The sequence below is a fragment of the Rhinoderma darwinii genome, chromosome 2 (genome assembly GCF_050947455.1).
Source record: "Rhinoderma darwinii isolate aRhiDar2 chromosome 2, aRhiDar2.hap1, whole genome shotgun sequence".
Lineage (NCBI taxonomy): Eukaryota > Metazoa > Chordata > Amphibia > Anura > Rhinodermatidae > Rhinoderma > Rhinoderma darwinii.
In genome coordinates this window covers 100,324,914-100,345,120 of record NC_134688.1, presented here as the reverse complement: position 1 = coordinate 100,345,120, position 20,207 = coordinate 100,324,914, and the positions used below count along the sequence as shown (strand labels likewise).

At 39.6% G+C, this 20,207-nt stretch overlaps 1 protein-coding gene across 1 annotated transcript in view; it reads left to right on the top strand.

The window, feature by feature from the left end:
• Positions 1 to 20,207, top strand: part of LOC142740736 (solute carrier family 26 member 10-like) — a 64,619-nt gene that overhangs the window by 3,169 nt on the left and 41,243 nt on the right. The window contains exons 2-5 of the mRNA XM_075850160.1: positions 13,578 to 13,688; positions 17,417 to 17,577; positions 18,172 to 18,336; positions 19,365 to 19,517. Coding sequence (XP_075706275.1) covers positions 13,578 to 13,688; positions 17,417 to 17,577; positions 18,172 to 18,336; positions 19,365 to 19,517 — 590 coding nt within the window. The remainder of the gene's footprint in view (positions 1 to 13,577; positions 13,689 to 17,416; positions 17,578 to 18,171; positions 18,337 to 19,364; positions 19,518 to 20,207) is intronic.

Genomic DNA, 20,207 nt, shown 5'->3' with positions numbered 1-20,207 from the left:
ATAAGTTAACAGAGCAGGTCAAATCTCCCTGCTCTCAGCTGCCTGCTCTGCCGGGTGAGATCGATATTAGTATCGATCTCACCCGTTTAACCCCTCAGATGCGGTGCTCAATAGCGAGCACCGCATCTGAGTTGTTTTGGAGAGAGGGAGGGAGCTCCCTCTCTCCCCCACCGACACCCGGCGATACGATCGCCGAGTGTCTGTGTCTCTAATGGCAGCCGGGGGTCTAATAAAGGCCCCCAGGTCTGCCTGGAGTGAATGCCTGCTAGATCATGCCGCAGGCATGACCTAGCAGATGCCTGTCCGTGTTAAACGGACAGGCAGTAATACACTGCAATACAAAAGTATTACAGTGTATTATAAATGCGATCGCAGAATCGCATATTATAGTCCCCTAGTGGGACTAGTAAAAAAGTAAAAAAAAAGTTTAATAAAGTTAATTTAAAAAAAAATTGAAAAAAAATGAAAAACCCAGCTTTTCCCCTTACAAAATGCTTTACTATTAAAAAAACAAAATAAAGTTAAAAAGTTACACATATTTGGTATTGCCGCGTCTGTAACGACCCCGACTATAAATCTATTACATTATTTAACCCGCACGGTGAACGCGGTAAAAATTTAATAAAAAACTATGGAAAAATTGCTGTTTTCTGTGAATACTGACTTTAAAAAAATGTGATAACAAGTGATCAAAAAGTCGCATCTACTCCAAAATGGTACCAATAAAAAGTCTTCCCGCAAAAAAAAAGCCCTCATACAACTGCATCGGCGAAAAAATAAAAACGTTACGGCTCTTCAAATATGGAGAAACAAAAACAAATAATTTAAAAAAAAAGCGTTTTTACTGTGTAAAAGTAGTAAAACATACAAAAACTATACAAATTTGGTATTGTTGCAATCGTAACAACCCGCTGAATAAAGTTATTGTGTTATTTATATCACACGGTAAACGGCGTAGATTTAAGACGCAAAAAAGAGTGGCGAAATTTCAGGTTTTTTTCTATTTCCCCCCAAATAAAAGTTAATAAAAGTTAATCAATAAATAATATGTCCCCCAAAATTGTGCTATTAAAAAATACAACTTGTCCCGCAAAAAGCAAGACCTTATACAGCTATGTAGACGCAAAAATAAAAAGGTTATAGCTCTTGGAATGCGACGATGGAAAAACTTAAAAAATGGCCTGGTCATTAATCTAAAATAGGCTGGTCATTAAGGGGTTAAGAATACTGATGCAAAATATTGACCAAAATATTGCCATGGGTTGTCCGAATAGTCATCAGATTGTCAGCAGACAAATATCAAAAATGCAAAGCTTAAAGCTTACCTGTTGTTTCAAGTGACTTTTCAGAATTAGCTGTCATGTGTGTATGTGAGAAAAAAAAACACAATTTATGGCCATTATATTACTTATATTCTGCATTTTTCACCCGTTTTCCCATCTGTATGATCAATTTTTAATTGTTAGTCTTCCCTGAGCTAGGGGGCAGAGACTAGCTGCTATGATGTCTCCCATACACTACACACAGAGAAAAGAGGAGATCCTCCTCTCCTATCTCTCTGTAGCACACACCTAGTAAAAGTAGCAGCAGCATGGAGGACATTAAACAGCAGTACTGAGAAGTGTAGCTACGAATTCAGCACTGGGGTGATATACAACAGTAACTAGAAGCAGCATCTCTGTGTGTCTGTGTGTCGCTCTGCCGCTGCTCCCTCCTCCTCCCTCGGCCCTTTCCATAGACTTTGATGGGCAGCATGTAACCTGATCCTTCAAGACATATTTTAGCAGTGGATTGAGAGTGAATGATCAGTGCAGTAGGCAGGGGGAGGAGTAAAAGTTGCTCATAAGTAGAGAAAGAGTCTATTTTCTCTAATAAAATATATTACAAAGTTTCTTATATTTGCTTGCACTATTGATTTATGCAAAGTTTGTTGAAACGACAAAGATGCTTGTTTCAGTAGTTCGGTTTGTCAGTCCAAGTACATAAACGTCTTTAAATCACAAGCAGGAATAACATTTTATTAGGTCAACTGTTGCATTGATATATTGTATAATGTAGGGTACACTTTAGTATAAAATACAACAGATTACCTAATTTATCTTTGGAGGTAACAGAACTTTCTATATTGCTTCCATTGAAGACTTTAAAAACACACATAATTAACATTAAAATTGACCTGTCACCTCTACTGACGTGTATTTCAATAAAATAATATGAATATTAAAATATTTTTTTCTTAGAACTCTGCGTTGTGCCATTCCTCTGTTAATCATCCTGAAAATGTATGAATACATTGACATCTGTGTTATCATTCCTCTTGTCAATGGGGCCCTACACACTTTTGACAAAGGTAATGGTAACACCCAGTTGTCAATTAATTCATACATTTCCAGGAGGAATATCGGAGGGATAACATAACACAGAACAGTACTCCAGAGTTGTTATTTCAATGGAGAATACAATTATTTTCTTAAACAGACATGTCAGAAGAGCTGACAGGTCCTCTATGAATTAAAAATAAATAACTCACATGCAATGCACAAACAGTTACAATGCAAATGTCCTCATAGTATGCTAAACTTGTAGCCTCTTTGATGCGCTGTATTCTCCGGGAGAAGCAATGCTTCTAGAGAAGAATACCTAAGTAATATGGTATGCATTAAAAAATATCCACATTGTTTCTCTCCAGAATTCCGTATAAAAAACACTCGGAATACCTCTGTGTGCCACACTGTTTGGTATAACATGTATTTTCTCAAGGAGAGTACCAATCAAGGAACATTGTAGTGTACACATAGTCTGATGAAGGAACATAATTCCGAAGCGTTGCTACATAACCTATGAATGGAATCTATGATACCAAAATAAACTTTACCTAGTGCAAGTGAAGTCTGGATTGCTGTTTTTTTTCCATAAGTACGGTATAATATTCAAATTGAACGTGCACACGGCATACTTAGACAAAGTCAAGAGTTGGGTGCGTCCGTTGCTCTACTGGTACAACATGTATCCGTAATACAGCCATGTGCATAGATCTTTAGGAGGATCTGTCTTGCACACTTCATTACATGTGGCTGAGCAATCGTACCTTGTATCGTTCATATGAATGATCCAACCATCACCATTGCCAGACTGAACTGGCAGATCAGAGACATACTATTGTTAGACAAAACAGTCTCACAGGACATAAATGTAAGGGTGGGGAACAAAAGTAACAACCACCCACTTTATGGGAGATAAAGACTCCAAATTGTAAGTATATAAACAAGAGAAACAAGGAGTCCCATAGATACCAAAAGAAAGTTGGAAATAGAATATCTTTATTACAAATCAAAAAAACATAAGAATCTAAAACAGGTCTTTATAACTGGATCACAGTATGACACAATATATCACAGATATAGGTAAACAAAATAGAGTATATCAAAAGACACATCTATCTTTAATCCTAAACTAGCAAGGTATGCACAGATAGAGAATATGTGTCAGGTGAAACAGGCAGTAAAGTTAGAGTCTACACCAAATGAGCGTAAACAGTGTAAATAGAGTATAAATGACTTAACATAACCTCCATATTATGCTTACCCATATTTCCGTAGTGTAGTGGTATGACCCAGTGGATAAGGTAGCGCCCCGACGCGCGTTTCGCGTGTAGCTTTCTCAAGGGGTCAGATCAGAGACATACGTAGTTAAAAAAAAGTTGTAAAAGTCCCCAGGCTGCTGAGTGTAAGCACTAAAGGCAACATTTTAATATGTTGTCATACCTATTGTACAGAATAGTACACATTCTCAAAATACAAGACCATTTTTTCTAGTCCTAAAATTTACTACAATTAATATACACTAATACCTATACCAAACCAGGCCAAAAAAATACATATAATGATCTGCGTATATCAAAGCATAAACACAATCCCTATAGTATATACATAGATACTACCATATAAAGAGTAAAAATAACACAATAGCACACCATAGGTACCATACAAAAAGACTTTTATTATATTTTAATCAGATATTTAAGAGCTATGGCCATCAAGACCTAAAATAACACACAATTAAAATCACATGGTGATGGTGGGAGGGACTACAATACACAGAACAGCATATCACATCAATAATATAACAAGGAAGTACTAGTTTTATAAATATATCTCATAGAATGTCACCTGCTATAAAAAATTAACATAATTTCAAGAGACAAAAGGTATACACTCAGTATAATACTGAATATCAGTGCTGTCTCCAAGAAAAAAAGCCATTCAAAACATAGATACTGCCACGGTTGAATACCAACCACTGTACTGCATAATGAGTCCCAAATCACACCAGACCCCCACCACAGAACCCGGACGCACGTTTCGCCGTCAGCTTTTTCAAGGGGTTATGTTCAAAATTAAATCAGGGCTTCCATAGATCTCAACATTTTTCTCTAGATTGATGTATCCAGCCTGCCATTTCCTCATAATGGCAGATCTGATAGACTTATCTATAAAGGAATTGTGGGGGTTCAACATCTATCCTCTTTAATGGAATCAGCAATTCTGCGGCCCAGTAGAGTAGGTAAGTCAGTTTTTGAGGGACGTAAAGAAGTAAAAGGTTTCCACACAGTTATGAGTTCTGGGGTTAATTTAATTGCAGTTAAACATATTTGATTAATTTGTTTGGTAGTTGCCTGCCAAAATGTATAAATTAACGGACAATCCCACCAAATATGTAATATAGTGTCTGTGTGGGTCTGACACCGCCAGCAGACATCTGAGGGAGCAAGATTCAGTCTGTATAGGAAAGCTGGAGCCGTATACCACCTTGTCACAAGCTTATATGAGCTTTCCTGCATGTATACACAGGTAAATAAACCATGGGAATTATGTATCATTTCATTCGCTACTTCCCATGTATAGGTGGCATGTAGCTCAGTTTCCCACTCTGTAATAAATCTAGGCTTATCAGAAGATCAGTTAAAAAGACCGGAATATAATCTAGATAAAAGTTTAGAAGGCATTTTGATCAAAGCTAAATGGTTTTCATACCATGTAGGGTCTCTCAGATTATTTGAGAATTTAGTCAGAAACTTTCCCAGTGTCTAAGGTCGTAAGCCTCAAGATGATTCAGAGATGTGTCAGGTATAAGATCCTGCAGGTGGTGCCTTTGAGAAATTTGTGTATTGTGGTTGTACCTCATTTTCTCCATAGTGGAGTTGTTTCTATTGGCCTATTTTCGAGTAAAGAGGGAATCAAATACATTGGTAGAAATAGAGAGACTTTTGGATCTATCTCTGCCTTTGATTGCAATTCCTGCCAAATGCGTACAGTCCCTTTCATAATCAGGCTTGTGAGCTGTGGCCTCTGTTGGGGAGATGGAAGCACCCAAAGGTAATGCTGATTGGAAGATCCAAGTAAAGATCTTTCAATGTGCACCGATGGGGAGTCATTAGATGCGTCAATCAGAGTCAGCCATCTTGCTAAATGTATTGCCTTGTAATAAGAATATAAGTCCGGCAATGCAAGACCACCAAGATTTTTCTTTTGGATCAAATATGAATCATAGTAAATAGGAGCTTGCAATTTACTATAATTTACTTTAACATTTTAAAACAGTCTAAATAACTCGGTTTCAAGGATAAACGGTAGTTTCTGCGCTAGTTATTGAAATTAGAAGATGATCTGCAAATGCAGCCGTCGTTTGTGTTACATTGCCTACTGATAATCTTTGACCATAAATGTTATGACTGTGGTCGGCCAAGTAAAAAGAGAAGTCTCGTTTTATTTTATCAAGTTTATCTACGTGAATTGAGATGTTAGGAGCTTGCAATTTACCATAGTTCACTTTAAAATTTTAAACCACTCCAAATAACTTGGTTTTGAGGATAACCGGTAGTTTCTGCGCTAGTTATTAAAATTAGAACATGATCTGCAAAAGCAGCCATAGTTTGTGTTACATTGCCTACTGATAATCTTTGAGACCTGGAGATTGCATACATTTTTGCAGCAGAGTTTTCATTACCAATATAAATAGCAAAAGAAGAAAGTGGACACAAAACACGTGCAAATGTTTCCTAAGCCTTTAAATGGTCCAACAGTCTGGTTCAGTAGGCTACACAATCATGGGGAAGACTGCTGACTTGACAGTTGTCCAGAAGACAGTCATTGACACCCTGCACAAGGACGGTAAGCCACAAAAGGACATTGCTAAAGAAGCTAGCTGTTAACAGAGTGCTGTATCCAAGCATATTAATTGAAAGTTGAGAGGAAAGATAAAGTGTGGTAGAAAAAGGTGCACAAGCAACAGGGATAACCGCAGCCTTGAAAGGATTGTCAAGAAAAGGCCATTCAAGAATCTTGGGGAAATTCACAAGGAGTAGACTGCAGCTGGAGTCAGTGCTTCAAGAGCCACCACACACAGACGTATCCAGGACAAGGACTACAACAGTCGAATTCCTTGAGGCAACGTCAGAATCGTCTTACCTGGGCTAAGGAGAAAAAGGACTGATCTGTTGCTCAGTGGTCCAAAGTCCTATTTTCAGATCAAAGAATATTTTGCATTTCATTTGGAAATCAAGGTCCCAGAGTCTGGGGAAAGAGTAGAGGGGCACTCAATCCAAGTTGCTTGCGGTCCAGTGTGAAGTTTCCACAGTCAGTGATGGTTTGGGGAGGCATGTCATATGCTGGTGTTGGTCCACTATGTTATAGTCCGGAGTCAACGCAGCCGTCTACCAGGAAATTTTAGAGCATGCTTCCCTCTGCTGACAAGCTGTATGGAGATGCTGATTTCATTTTCCAGCAAGACTTGGCACCTGCCCACACTGCCAAAAGTACCAATACCTGGTCTAATAACCACAGTATCACTGTTCTTGATTGGCCAGCAAACTCGCCTGACCTAAATCCCATAAAGAATCTATGGGGTATTGTCAAGAGAAAGATGAGACACGAAACCCAACAATGCAGACGAGCTGAAGGCCAATATCAAAGCAACCTGGGTGTTAAGGATCTGCCAGGCACAGCTTCTGTATCCACGCCCATAGGTAATCAGTCTGCACCTGCTTCTATGTCTGTGAGACTGACTCCATCTTCCACCACTCAGGATGGCAGGCTTAGGAGTGGGAGAGCCTATCACAGCCTGGCCAGACGGAGCTAGCTCCCGCCCTCTGTCTATTTATATCTGCCTTTCCTGTTCCTCCTTGCTTGTGATTCTTCTCTGTTGGTTTCCTGGCCCTGCTGCAGCTTCTTGAACTACTTGTCCCTGCTTCGTATTGACCCTGGCTTACTGACTACTCTTCTGCTCTGCGTTTGGTACCTCGTACACTCCTGGTTTGACTCGGCTTGTTCACTACTCTCCTGCTCTACGTTTGGCACCTCGTACTCTCCTGTTTTAACTCGGCTCATTTACTACTCTTGTTGCTCACGGTGTTGCCGTGGGCAACTGCCCCGTTTCCCTTTGTTCTGTGTTTCCTTGTCTGTTGTCTGTCGTGCACTTATTGAGTGTAGGGACCGTTGCCCAGTTGTACCCCGTCGCATAGGGCGGGTCGTTGCAAGTAGGCAGGGACTGAGTGGCGGGTAGATTAGGGCTCACTTGTCTGTTTCACTATCCCTGTCATTACACTGGGCTTCCATGACACCTCAGCAGTGCCACAGGCTGGTCACCTCCATGCCACGCCGCATTGATGCAGTAATTCATGCAAAAGGAGCCCCAACCAAGTATTGAGGGCAAATACTGGACAGACTTTTCAGTAGGCCAACATTTCGGTTTTAAAAATCATTTTTGAAATTGGGCTTACTTAATATTCTAATTTTATGAGAGAATACATTTTGGGTTTTCATTAACTGTTAGCCATAATCATCAACATTAAAAGAAAAAAATGCTGGAAATAGATCACTCTGTGTGTAATGAATCTATATAATATAGGAGTTTCACTTTTTGAATTGATTTACTGATATAAATAAACTTTTTGATGATATTCTAATTCATTGAGAAGAACCTGTATATGCAGTTACATATTATAGATACATTTTCAGTTGACCAGCAATGCAAAACAATAATACAAGATAAAACCGTATTCCCCAAGGAAAATATGCATGGCATGTGCCAACAGCATACATGAGATACACCCCCCACAGCCAATGCGAGTTCCGCCAATGGCTTCGCCTGGGGTGGCTGATATCTAGTGAGGGTGCATCTTATATGAGAGAGGACCAATAAGGGGGCAACAACCAGACTTGGGAAACTCTATAACTTGATTAATGCTCGTGCGGTGATGGCCTCTGTGTCCCCTGTATTATGTGATTTTATGTAATATTTTACCTTGTGAATTCTCTGTCTGCACATGCACTGTATTATGTGACCTTATGCTATATGTGTAATATATTTGTATAACCACCTGGTCTTCTTTTATATTGGGACTTGCTCTATCTATAATAATTGCATGACTATCCGTTTGTCCTATATAGTGTTAATACCTTCTGGTTACATCCTCACGGCCCTTATCACTGTGTCGCATTCTGATTGGCCATGACTGACTGGCTTCTGTCTCGTCGCCCATGACGCGCTGATGTGTTTCAACCGCCGGTGTCTCACGGTCGACGTTTCCGGAGACCAGTCATGTTCTCAGCCACACACTTTAACCAACAAATAAACAGTGAGTAGATTAGTTTATTTAAGGATCACCTGGATATTGACAAAGATTATTGGCTAGTGCCTATTTAAATATTGAGAGTATGCTATCAGCACCACCCCCGGACGAAGGCATTTATCAATTCATGCCATTTGGCATTTATATGCTGCTTATTGTACGCAGGTCTGTGTTGTAATGGGGGACTTACAGTGAGTTGTCCTTTTTCTCTGTAGGTTTGAGGATTCTTTTTAATTGTATTGTAACTTAGCTTTTATTGGTCATTTCAATTAAAAAATTTATATATTTTCTATACCTTTGCTTTTGCTAGCATCAATTCTTTGTAGGTTGGAAACATGTAGCCAATGAGGCAATCAAAATGATCTTAGTAGCTGAAGATGAGCATTCTGACTTTATTAGAGATAATGGATGATCTAAATGTGTCTATATTAGTGAAGACAGAGCATAGTACAGGGATAGCGTTATTATAGTAAAGGAGAATGAAGAAATATAAATCATATAAAAATATACAGTATATCATAGACTAAGGAAATAGTGAGTGGAAAGAATTTGGGCTTATGTATACTGTAGACAGAGCATACCAAATATACTTTTCAGGCATTGCCTTGAAGCTAGAAAGTACATGTGTCCACTTAGTTTAGCTAGAAAAGCTGCTACCTATGCGACAGAGTTTCTGGGTTCAAATCCTGACAAACACAATTGTGATGTCACAGCAAAATTATCTGACTAAAGGGTATTTTACACTGGGCGATTATCGGGCAGACAAGCGTTCATAGAACAATCGTTGACGATAATTGCCCTGTGTAAACAGGGCAGTGATCAACGGATGAACAAGTAAACGCTCGATCATCTGCTGATCGTATCTTTTTAAAAAAGTTAAGTATTATCTTTGTTGGCAGCGCATCTCCCTGTGTAAACAGGGAGACGCGCTGCCGACATGATAATAACGTATGGGGACGAGCGATTGGAGTAACGACCGCTCGTCCCCATCGATAGCTCCATGTGACTGGAGATGTCTCGTTGATCAGCGCTCGCTGCATCGGCCGTTTATCGGAGGTTGTAAAAGGACCTTGTGATGTCACGAAAGCTGCCAGGTGTGTTCACCTGACTAAAACCCCCCTTGGTATTACAATAGCTTATCTGACTGCAATGACCACCGGAGATTTGACAGCAGCTTACCTGATGGAAACATTTGAGATATCACAGCTGCCTACCAAACAGAAACACTCTTGAGATTTCACAGTAGTTTACCCAGGGAAAGATGCCAAAAACAGACAGCCCTTGTGCAACAAGCAACTGTTCATTTCTAATTTCTAATTTAAAGAGGATCTGTCACTAGTTTAGTAACGCCCAATCTCCTAGCTAATGAAATTGGCATGTCATGCTGTCATGCTGATAATTCCAGTGAAAATGTTTATTATTTTAAAAGTTATGAGCTTATTTCTAAATATGCAGATAAGGTTATACCAGCCAAATGGGCAGTAACGCTGCTCTTTCTCTCTGGGTGGTGTTAGTGTTGTATATATGACGCTGTCTAATCTGCGTCATACAGCTTCTCGCCTTCACTGCACAGTGTGATCTCAGCTTCAATCGCGAGATCAAGCTGTGTTCACACTTCTGTCGCAGCTCCTTCAACACGCCTCAGCGCTTATCCAGGTAGCATCATACAGACAACACAAACACCGCCCACGGAGAAAGAGCAGCGTTACCGCCCCTTTGTCTAGTATAGCCTAATTTGCATATTTAGGAAAAAGCTCATAACTTTTAAAATAATCTACGTTTTGGGACACAATTTTCACTGGAATTATAAGCGTGACAGCGCCTATTAGATTATTTAGGAGATTGAGCATTACTAAACTAGTGACAGAGCCCCTTTAATGACAACATGGTTCTAGCAACAGATCACAGACCATTCATGTCTCTCCAGAAAATCCCTTACTGCTTTACTAATTCACCAGCAATTGTGAGTGATTGATGGGAAGGAATGTAGCCTCTCATATATGATCTAATATAAAGTAAGGTTACAGTGGCCCCCATTGCCTGCAGGGCCCCTGTGAAGCTGCACAGGTTTCACATATGGTATGTCCGCCCCTGCCTATATGGAAACTAGAGTGATTTCAGCAGCCCAGTTGGAGGGCTCAACACTTTTCTTCAAGTTACACGTCAAGATAGGGTTTTGGCTGTGTGCCTCCTATACACTCATTTTCTCCTTCTCTCCATTCTTGGCTTGCTGGGCCACAATATATATATATATATATATATATATATATATATATATATATTTTGGGGCCTATGTATAGTATAAAATAGTGAAGCCCACTATTTAATCGGAAATCTTGGACCTCCTAGGGTGCTATCAGTTGTTCTGCCCAGAGAGTAAAAATATCTCCAGGGATACATGTGTTTAAATAACTGATTTCTTCTTGCCTATTAATACTTTATGCTCACTATTAAAGTTCAGTCATTGAGCACTCACTATCTGCTGGTCAGTTATTTCAATGCTGTTTGTGCAGTGCCTTGTAAAAGTATTCAACCCAATGGTGTTTTTACTGTTTGCATTATAATCTGGAATTAAAATAGATTTAAAACTGGATTTTATGTAATGGACCTGACAAATAAAAGTCCAAATTGTTACAGTGGAATAAAAAAAAAACTTTGCTTAAAAAATAAATATAAATAAAAAATAAAAGTCATGAGCGCATATGTATTCACCCCCTTTGATCTGTAACCCCTAAATAATGGCTGGTCAAAACAATAACTTCAGAAGTCACAGAATGAGTTGAATAAGGTCCACCTATGTACAATCAAAGTGTCACATGATCTGTCACTTGATGTCAGTATAAATTCTCCTGTTCTGAATGGCCCCTAAGGCCTCATGCACACGACCGTATTTTTTCCCACCCGTAAATACTGGCGTAAATACAGGTCCGGTGTCACACGTATTCGACCCGTATTTACGGGCACGTTTTTGGCGGCAAAATAGCACTGCACTAATCGGCAGCCCCTTCTCTCTATCAGTGCAGGATAGAGAGAAGGGACAGCCCTTTCTGTAATAAAAGTTAAAGAAATTCATACTTACCCGGCCGTTGTCTTGGTGACGCGTCCCTCTCTTCACATCCAGCCCGACATCCCTGGATGACGCGGCAGTCCATGTGACCGCTGCAGCCTGTGATTGACCTGTGATTGGCTGCAGCAGTCACATGGGCTGAAACGTCATCCAGGGACGGCCAGGACGTCGGGCCGGATGTTGAGAGGGACGCGTCACCAAGGCAACGGCCGGGAGACCGAACTGGAGGAAGCAGGAAGTTCTCGGTAAGTATGAACGTCTTATATTTTTATTTTTTACAGGTTGCTCTTTATTCTGATCGGTAGTCACTGTCCAGGGTGCTGAAAGAGTTACTGCCGATCAGTTAACTCTTTCAGCTCCCTGGACAGTGACTATTTACTGACGTCGCTTAGCAACGCTGCCGTAATGACGGGTGCACACATGTAGCCACCCGTCATTACGGGAGCTCCATAGACTTCTATGGACTGTCCGTGCCGTTATTACGGCCTGAAATAGGACATGTTCTATCTTTTTCAACGGCACGGGCACCTTCCCGTTAGAAAACGGGTAGGTACCCGTGGCCAATAGAAGTCTATGAGCCCGTTATTACGGGTTGTAATTACGACCCGTAATAACGGGAGTTTTTACAGTCATGTGCATGAGGCCTTGATCTGTACACCACTAAGCAAGCAACATGAAGACCAAGGAGCTCTCCAAACAGGTCAGAGACAAAATTGTAGAGAATCAAAGATCAAGGTTACTGTATAACAAAAATATCCTAAACATCAACATTAAATCCATTAAAATGAAATTGAAAGAATATGGCACAACTACAAACCTGACAAGAGAAGGCCACCAACCAAAACTCTAAAAAAATATTTAGCACCTTCAAAGTGGTAGGCATGTTGTTCAAATCAAATTGTACAAACCCACCCAAAAATCATTTTTAACTCAAGGCAGTAACGCAACAAAACAGAAAAAACACTAAAGGAGGGAGTGGGTTGGAATATTTTTGCAAGGTACTGTACAACCAGTCCATCCAGACCAATATCTGTGCTACAGCAGTGACACATGAAGGTACACGGCACAATTAAAATAAACTCAAATTAAAACAAATAAGACAGAAAACAGATATGTGGATAATAAAGGCTGCAATGTTTTTATTAAGGGTTACCAAAATTATCAATAATAATAAATACTTTAAAAACCAAAATACTTAAAACCAATATAATAAAAACCACATATAATAAATAAACCATTTTTAATAAATCAGTCCACCCAGCAATAGCTGGGAGACAAAAAACCCCTCTAATAAAAAATTGCGACAGTCAGGGAGAAAATACAATTCTTGGGGAGGGCGGGTGGTTGCTGGTCACTGGAACACTCAAGAACTGGCCCCGGACCTCCGAGACCGTGGATTTTTAAAGGAGAATCTTCCCACCGAAAAAATCCGAACTGACAATCAAAATCAACTCCAGATGCCGGGCAGAATATCGATCTTAAACATCTTCTCCTGCCGTTATCCCCGGGTACCAATCAGGTGCCAACTCCTGGTGATGGGCAGATTATCGGAAACTTCCAGAAGCCGACAGGTAAGTACCAACTGAAACACAAAGAGGGGGGGGGGGGGGAACCAAAACACAAAACACATAAAAACAGAATTTAATTAACAAAAAACCATAGCAATTAGCAAAATTATTATTAATATGCCTGTACCATCATCTGTCCCTCAAGCAATACTGTCATTAATTTTTAATACATGAAAAAATGTAATACATGAAAATGTTAAACATTTCTCTTCACAGTATTATACCTGTTTTACTTTCGATATCTCTCCTGTTTTAATAGTAATGTCAAACCTACTTTGCCTATAATGAAAGCTGTTGAATTCATCTCTCCTAGGAATGGCCTTTGCGCTGCTGACATCAGTGGCTCCAGTGTATGGACTTTATACATCTTTCTTTCCTGTTCTACTGTACATGCTACTTGGGACTGGACATCATGTTTCTACTGGTGAGACCACTCGAAAGAAACCTGTTTCATACAATTTCAATTTATTTGATGATGCTCCTTTTATAACATACATACTTTATCTCACAGCAGTTCACAGTTAAAGTCCCATCACAAGCCCAGAATGTAAACCACACTGAAGTAATAATGTAACCACATAATAGTGGGAACATCTGACTATCCTCTGACCACTTCAACAATAAATAACCACCTCTACTTAATAACCTTAACCAAAATAAAGACAAACGCCATGTAACTTTGGATGAAATGGCCCAAGCAGCCTCTTCATTAATAACATACATCACAAATATGTACTGTGTATAAAAATACTATTATATAAAAAATAACATTATATAAATAACAGTATATATAACATATTAATTATTGGAAGGGGGTCTTTGAAGGTCCTCCATATATTACCTGCAACATCAGCACCTCTTCTCCACCCTCAGCCGCAGTAGACCCATTCCAGGGCACCTCCCACTGAATGTTACCCAAAGTTAATGTCCCAGTAGGGACTACCCCTCTAGTAATTAACCACCAGTAATGCATAACCTTGAGGACACCTTATACCTGTGATGAGCCTCGTTCACCCAGCACTGTACCTCCTTCATAGACCCCGTTTCTGCCAGCTGCAGTGACGAAGCAAACCAAAAAAAAGGGCAGAAAAAACACACAATAATGAACCAAGATAAACAAAAAAAAACGGTGAGCAGGTGGGATGCTGCTCCTTTACAAACTGCCACTGGAGACCCTTCCTGCAAGTTTATATTACCCCCTCAGATCCCGCCTCTTGGCCAATCAGGTAAGAGACCTTCCCTTCAGCACCTAGCTTAACCCTTTCCTGCCTCGGCATCCCTCCTAATTCATGTAATTTAATTTAAAGGGGTTTTCCAATTATTTTAATTTTTTTTCTCATTTGTAGAATAGGTAATCATACAGTTTTCTAATATACATGCATTAGAAATTCTGCTCACATACATGTATTATAGTGCATGAGGCCCCTGTCACAGTAGAATGGTACAGCCCACAGATTAGTCCTGTGTAAAGTATCCACAGGCTAACTAAATATGACTAAACATGGCGTCAGTCATTCGACCCACCACCACACACGTACACATACACACACACAACACACACAATGTGTTGGGGCCATAGGACTAATAGTGGCAAAACAATTGATTCACTGTACATGTATTCACTTTCTCTAAATTATGTATAAAATGGCTGCCTGTCTCTTGGGGATGTTGTTAATAGCGTTAAATTGAAGAAAAAACACATACACAACACACAGAGGAGACCGGGAGAATGTAAGAGCTGCTCCTCACAGACACTGACAGACATGGAGGTAGAAATCCTTCATAATTTCTGCTCCTCAATAACCCGCTATTTACCTGTTATATACCTGGACAGTGTTACCTGAATGCCAGTGGTCACATGATGTGGGTCACATGACTGTCCATTCTGTTATCCTCTGGGTGCTTTTTTATGGACAAATCTGTGGGCTATTCCATTTTATTGATTTTTAGACAGAGAGAATTGCACTGATATAAAAAAGGTATGTGAGCAGAATTTTAAATACATGTATATTAGAAATTTGTATGATGTCCTATCTTATAAATAAATTAATAGAAAAGATAAAAAGTGGACAACCTCTTTAATCTAGTCCAGGCCTGTGATTTGTCTATCACACAGATTTTTCTATTTAATAGTAAACTTTGAAGGTTTTTATTTAATGAATGCAAGCAAAGATGTTAAAGGACGAGTGTTGCGAATTTATTTATTTTTATATCAATTTACTTTTAGTGTTTTATTAAAAAATGTTTTATTTATTTGTGTGTTTGTGTTTTACTTTTTTTTATTTTTTTACTTTTTCTTGTCTATGGGGCTGCCATTTTTTTTTACATCTCTGTATGTGTCGATTAACGACACATACAGACATGGAATACGGCACATACAGCCCCATAGTGAATGCGAACGGGGCCCGTTCCATCCACTATGCTGTACGCCGTCTGTGTGGGAACGGCGCATGCACCGCTCCCACACAGTCCAAATTGAAGGTCTTCAGCCGAGCGACGTCCGGCGCCATTTTCTTGTGGACCGGAAGCCGCGGCCAGACAGTAAGATTACTACTTCCGGTTGCGGCTTCCGGACTTGTGCACTTGGAGTGGAGGTAACAGACGGAGCGGACGGACCGGAGGGAGCGGCGGCGGCAGAAGCAGGTAAGTTAGGTCTGTGTATGTACGTGTTTTAGTGTGTGATTACTACTGTATGTAAACCTACTACACTGTGTGTTAGCTCAAAAAATGGCGTCACACAGTGTAGGAGGTTTGACCGTTCAATCCCCTCCTTTCTCCTGGCACTAGCCAGGATAAAGGAGGGGGGATTCTGTGAGCTCACTAGAGCGAGTGTGTATTCTCAAATTTTGCAGCATAAAGCAATGTTGCTTTACCACATGCCAATGCTGCAATTTTGGGAATTGCTCCATCTAGTGACCAGCACTGGGAAATGTTATAAATTAGAATCTAATTTATAATATTTCCTGACTCGTGAAAAAATTAAAAAAATTAGAACAATGTTTAATCACTTATACACTAACTGTTTAACTAAAAAAAAAAATTCTAACGACACATTACCTTTAAAGAGGCTCTGTCACCACATTATAAGTGTCCTATCTTCTACATAATGTGATTGGCGCTGTAATGTAAATTACAGCAGTGTTTTTTATTTAGAAAAACAATCAATTTTGACGGAGTTATGACCTATTTTATCTTTATCCTAATGACTTTCTTAATAAGACAACTGAGCGTGTTTTTACTTTTTGCCAAGTGGGCGTTGTACAGAGGAGTGTATGACGCTGACCAATCAGTGACCAATCAGCGTCATAAACTTCTCTCCATTCATTTACTCTGCACATAGTGATCTTGCTAGCTCATGATGTGCTGTCACTTACTCACACATTAACCTTACTGAAGTGTCTTGAGAGTGAATAAAGATCGCTTTCTGCCAGGACGCGATGTCTATTCACAATCCCGACACTTCGCGAGATCACGCTTGCTGTCATTATGTCCCACACAAACGTTACCGAAGTGTTGGGATTGTTAATAGACATCACATCCTGGCTGGAAGTGATGTCTATTCACTCTCAAAACACTTCAGTAACGTAAATGTGTGAGTAAGTGACAGCACATCAGGATCTAGCAAGATCACTATGTGCTGATTACATGAATGGAGAGAAGTGTATGACGCTGATTGGTCACTGATTGGTCAGCATCATACACTCCTCTGTACAACGCCCACTTGGTCAAAAAGTAAAAACACGCTCAGTTGTCTATTAAGAAAGTTATTAGCATAAATCTAAAATAGGTCATAAGTTGGTCAAAATTGATTGTTTTTCGAAATAAAAAACACTGCTGTTATCTACATTACAGCGCCGATCACATTATGTAAGAGATAGGGCACTTATAATCTGGTGACAGAGCCTCTTTAAATACCATGAGGAATTGATACAGAAAGTATATTTGAAAATTTTAAAACTTTTCATTACACCAGGAATAACCCTTATTTGCGGAAACTGAAATACCCCTTTAAGATTAGGGTTGGAGTAAAATGTTGTGCTCGTAATAGTTCAGGACAATTTTATGTACAAATCATTCATATTAAAGAATGTTGAATGTTCAACAATTATCAAACCCTGTTTTGAAATTAAGATTTACATTTTTGACTCCTAGGTACTTTCGCTGTGCTAAGTCTAATGACTGGCTCAATAATTGATGAACATCTTTTTGAAAACCCTTTGGACAGAAACCTCACCAGTGAGGAGCAATCGGAAATATATGCTCAGAGAATAGGGATGGCTGCTGCTATCGCCTTCCTAATGGGGCTTATAATGGTAAATGAACTGCTGCCATTTGACTTGAAATTTACTTATGAGATATACTTTGGATATTTTCAGTTTAAAATTTTGACATAAAAAAAGTATGAATTCATTATCACATAAAATTGTGCTTTAGTGAATATTAATTTCTAGAGGACCCTTCACATCTCCTGACATGTCTGTTTTAGTAATTCTGTGGCACATTTTCTCTGCATTATGTTGGTTCTCTGATATTCCTCCTGGAAATGTATGAATTAATTGCCAACTGGGTGTTACTCTTCCACTTGTCAATGAGGCTTGGTCCTACACACTCTGACACTGTCAAAATAGTGCTGACAAATTCAGACCGTGTAGGAACACAACCTATTGACAGGGGGAATAACTCAGTTTTTAATTTATTTATACATTTCCAGGAGGAAGAACAGAGGAATGTCACAATGCCGAATTCTTAAAAAGGAGAGCTGACATGTGCTCTTTAATAATATTTAAATATATTATCCTGTAAACCACAAATAAATACTAGTAAAAATATATACAAGTAACTAATGGCCTACAATACAAAATGTTGCGTCTAGTCTAATAAAGTAATTCTTCCCTTTTTTTCTCCAGGTGGTCATGTTTGTTCTACAGCTGGGCTTCCTGTCCACTTACTTGTCTGAGCCTATAGTAAAAGCTTTCACCAATGCTGCTGCTTTTCATGTCACCATTTCTCAGATCCAAAATATGATGGGACTCCCCCTTCCACGTCCTACTGGATCCTTTTCCATTTTTAAGGTGGGTCCAGTAGACTGTGACAGTCCCCTTAATGAATAATGTTGCAATGATCAATACAGCGCGGCCTAAAAAGATCTACAGTATACCCAGGGCTGGAATTTCCAGTATTTACAAAAGGGCTACGTCATTAGGTGGCCCTGCGGAAAATGGCATCTGGCACTCAGGTCAGGGCTGCTTTATAGTTCATGTACTGGGAGATGGTGCAGTAGTCTCCATTCAATTCTTATAAACATTCAATTTAGCTTTATGCTGTAAGCACTGATAGAAGAATGCTTACTGTACTGACATCTTGGGTAAAAGTTGATGTCACTATTATATTTACAAATGACATACTAGGGATTATAGTGTGCCTACGGCCCCCTGCCATGTAATCCAATTGCGGAGCACATCTATGACCATGTACAATTTTATATACCTTGATGTTTGAATTGGGCAGCCTAAAGTGTAGCTAAACGTTTGACAAACTTCTGACATGTCATAGTGACATATCAGAAGTTTGGAATGGTGGCGGTCCGAGCACTGAAACCCCCACCAGTCGCTAGAACGAAGCAGCTGAAGTGCTCGTGTGAGTGCTCAGCCGCTTCGTGACTGTTCAGCTTTTTCCAGAAAGCCGATGTATCGGAGTACGGGCTCATAGACTTTCTATTGAGTCCGTACACCTATACATTTATTTCCGGAAACAGCCGAATAGGCACGAAGTAGCTGAGGGCTCACACGAGCTCTTCAGCTGCTTCGTTCTAGCGATTGGTGGCGGTTTCAGTGCTCTGACCCCCACCAATCCAAACTTCTGACATATCACTATGACATGTCAGAAGTTTGTCATACGTTTAGCTACACTTTAATGAAAGATTTAATGTTTATGAGCATAGTAGTGCTGTTTTTGACATTTTTGCTTATAACTATACAATATTGATTTGGACACTTTACCTGAGAACTCTAATATCAAAAGCAAGAAAAATACCCAAAAGGTTAAAATGTCATCTGGCTCTATAAGGTCCCAATAAACTTGTGTTTCTTTGTGGTTTTAGACACTGGCATCAGTTTTTAGAGCTGCCCATATGACGAATGTTGCAGAGTTGATTATATCAATGCTCTGCTTAGCAGTGCTTATACCGATCAAAGAACTTAATGTACGTTTCCGAACAAAGCTCCGGACACCAATACCAGGAGAAATTATTATGGTAAGTTTTTTTTATCATTTAAAGGCAAAAGTTAAATGGTAGTGGAAATTGGTAAATTTTTTAAACAAGTCCACAACTTCATAGACTGGGCCAGTAGTTACCTATAGTTGAGGAGAGCTAACATGAAGTTTGATATGTGCCTGCTACATTCTATTAGAAAATAATGAAAGAATTATTCCAATCTTATAAAGTCATGATATATCGTTAGGATATACCATCCCTTTATAATCAATGGGGGTCCGACCTCTGGGACCTGCACCGATCCTGAGAATGAAGGGTCTGCAGTGCTGATTTACACATTTTGTTTACGCTGATTTTTCACTTTTTTTCAAGTGAATGGAGTAGTGCTGCAATTCCTACACAGCCGGGTGCGCCGATGTGCATGAAAAACTTAGAAGATGCAGTGCTAACTCAGCGCTGCGGACCCTTCATTCTCAGGATCAGTGGGGGGGGGGGTCTCATAGGTCGAACCTCCGCTGATCATAAAATGATGGCATTTCCTAACAATATGCCATCACGTTATAAGATGGCAGTAGCCCCTTAAGTAGGCTTCAGTCGGCAACATCAACAATTAATTTATATGGCTTTCCAAAATGAAAAGGTCATCAGAACAGTATAGAAGCTGTAACAATATCACTGCTCACTATTTATGTCAACCTATAAGAAATAGATCCTAGTGTCAAGTGATTG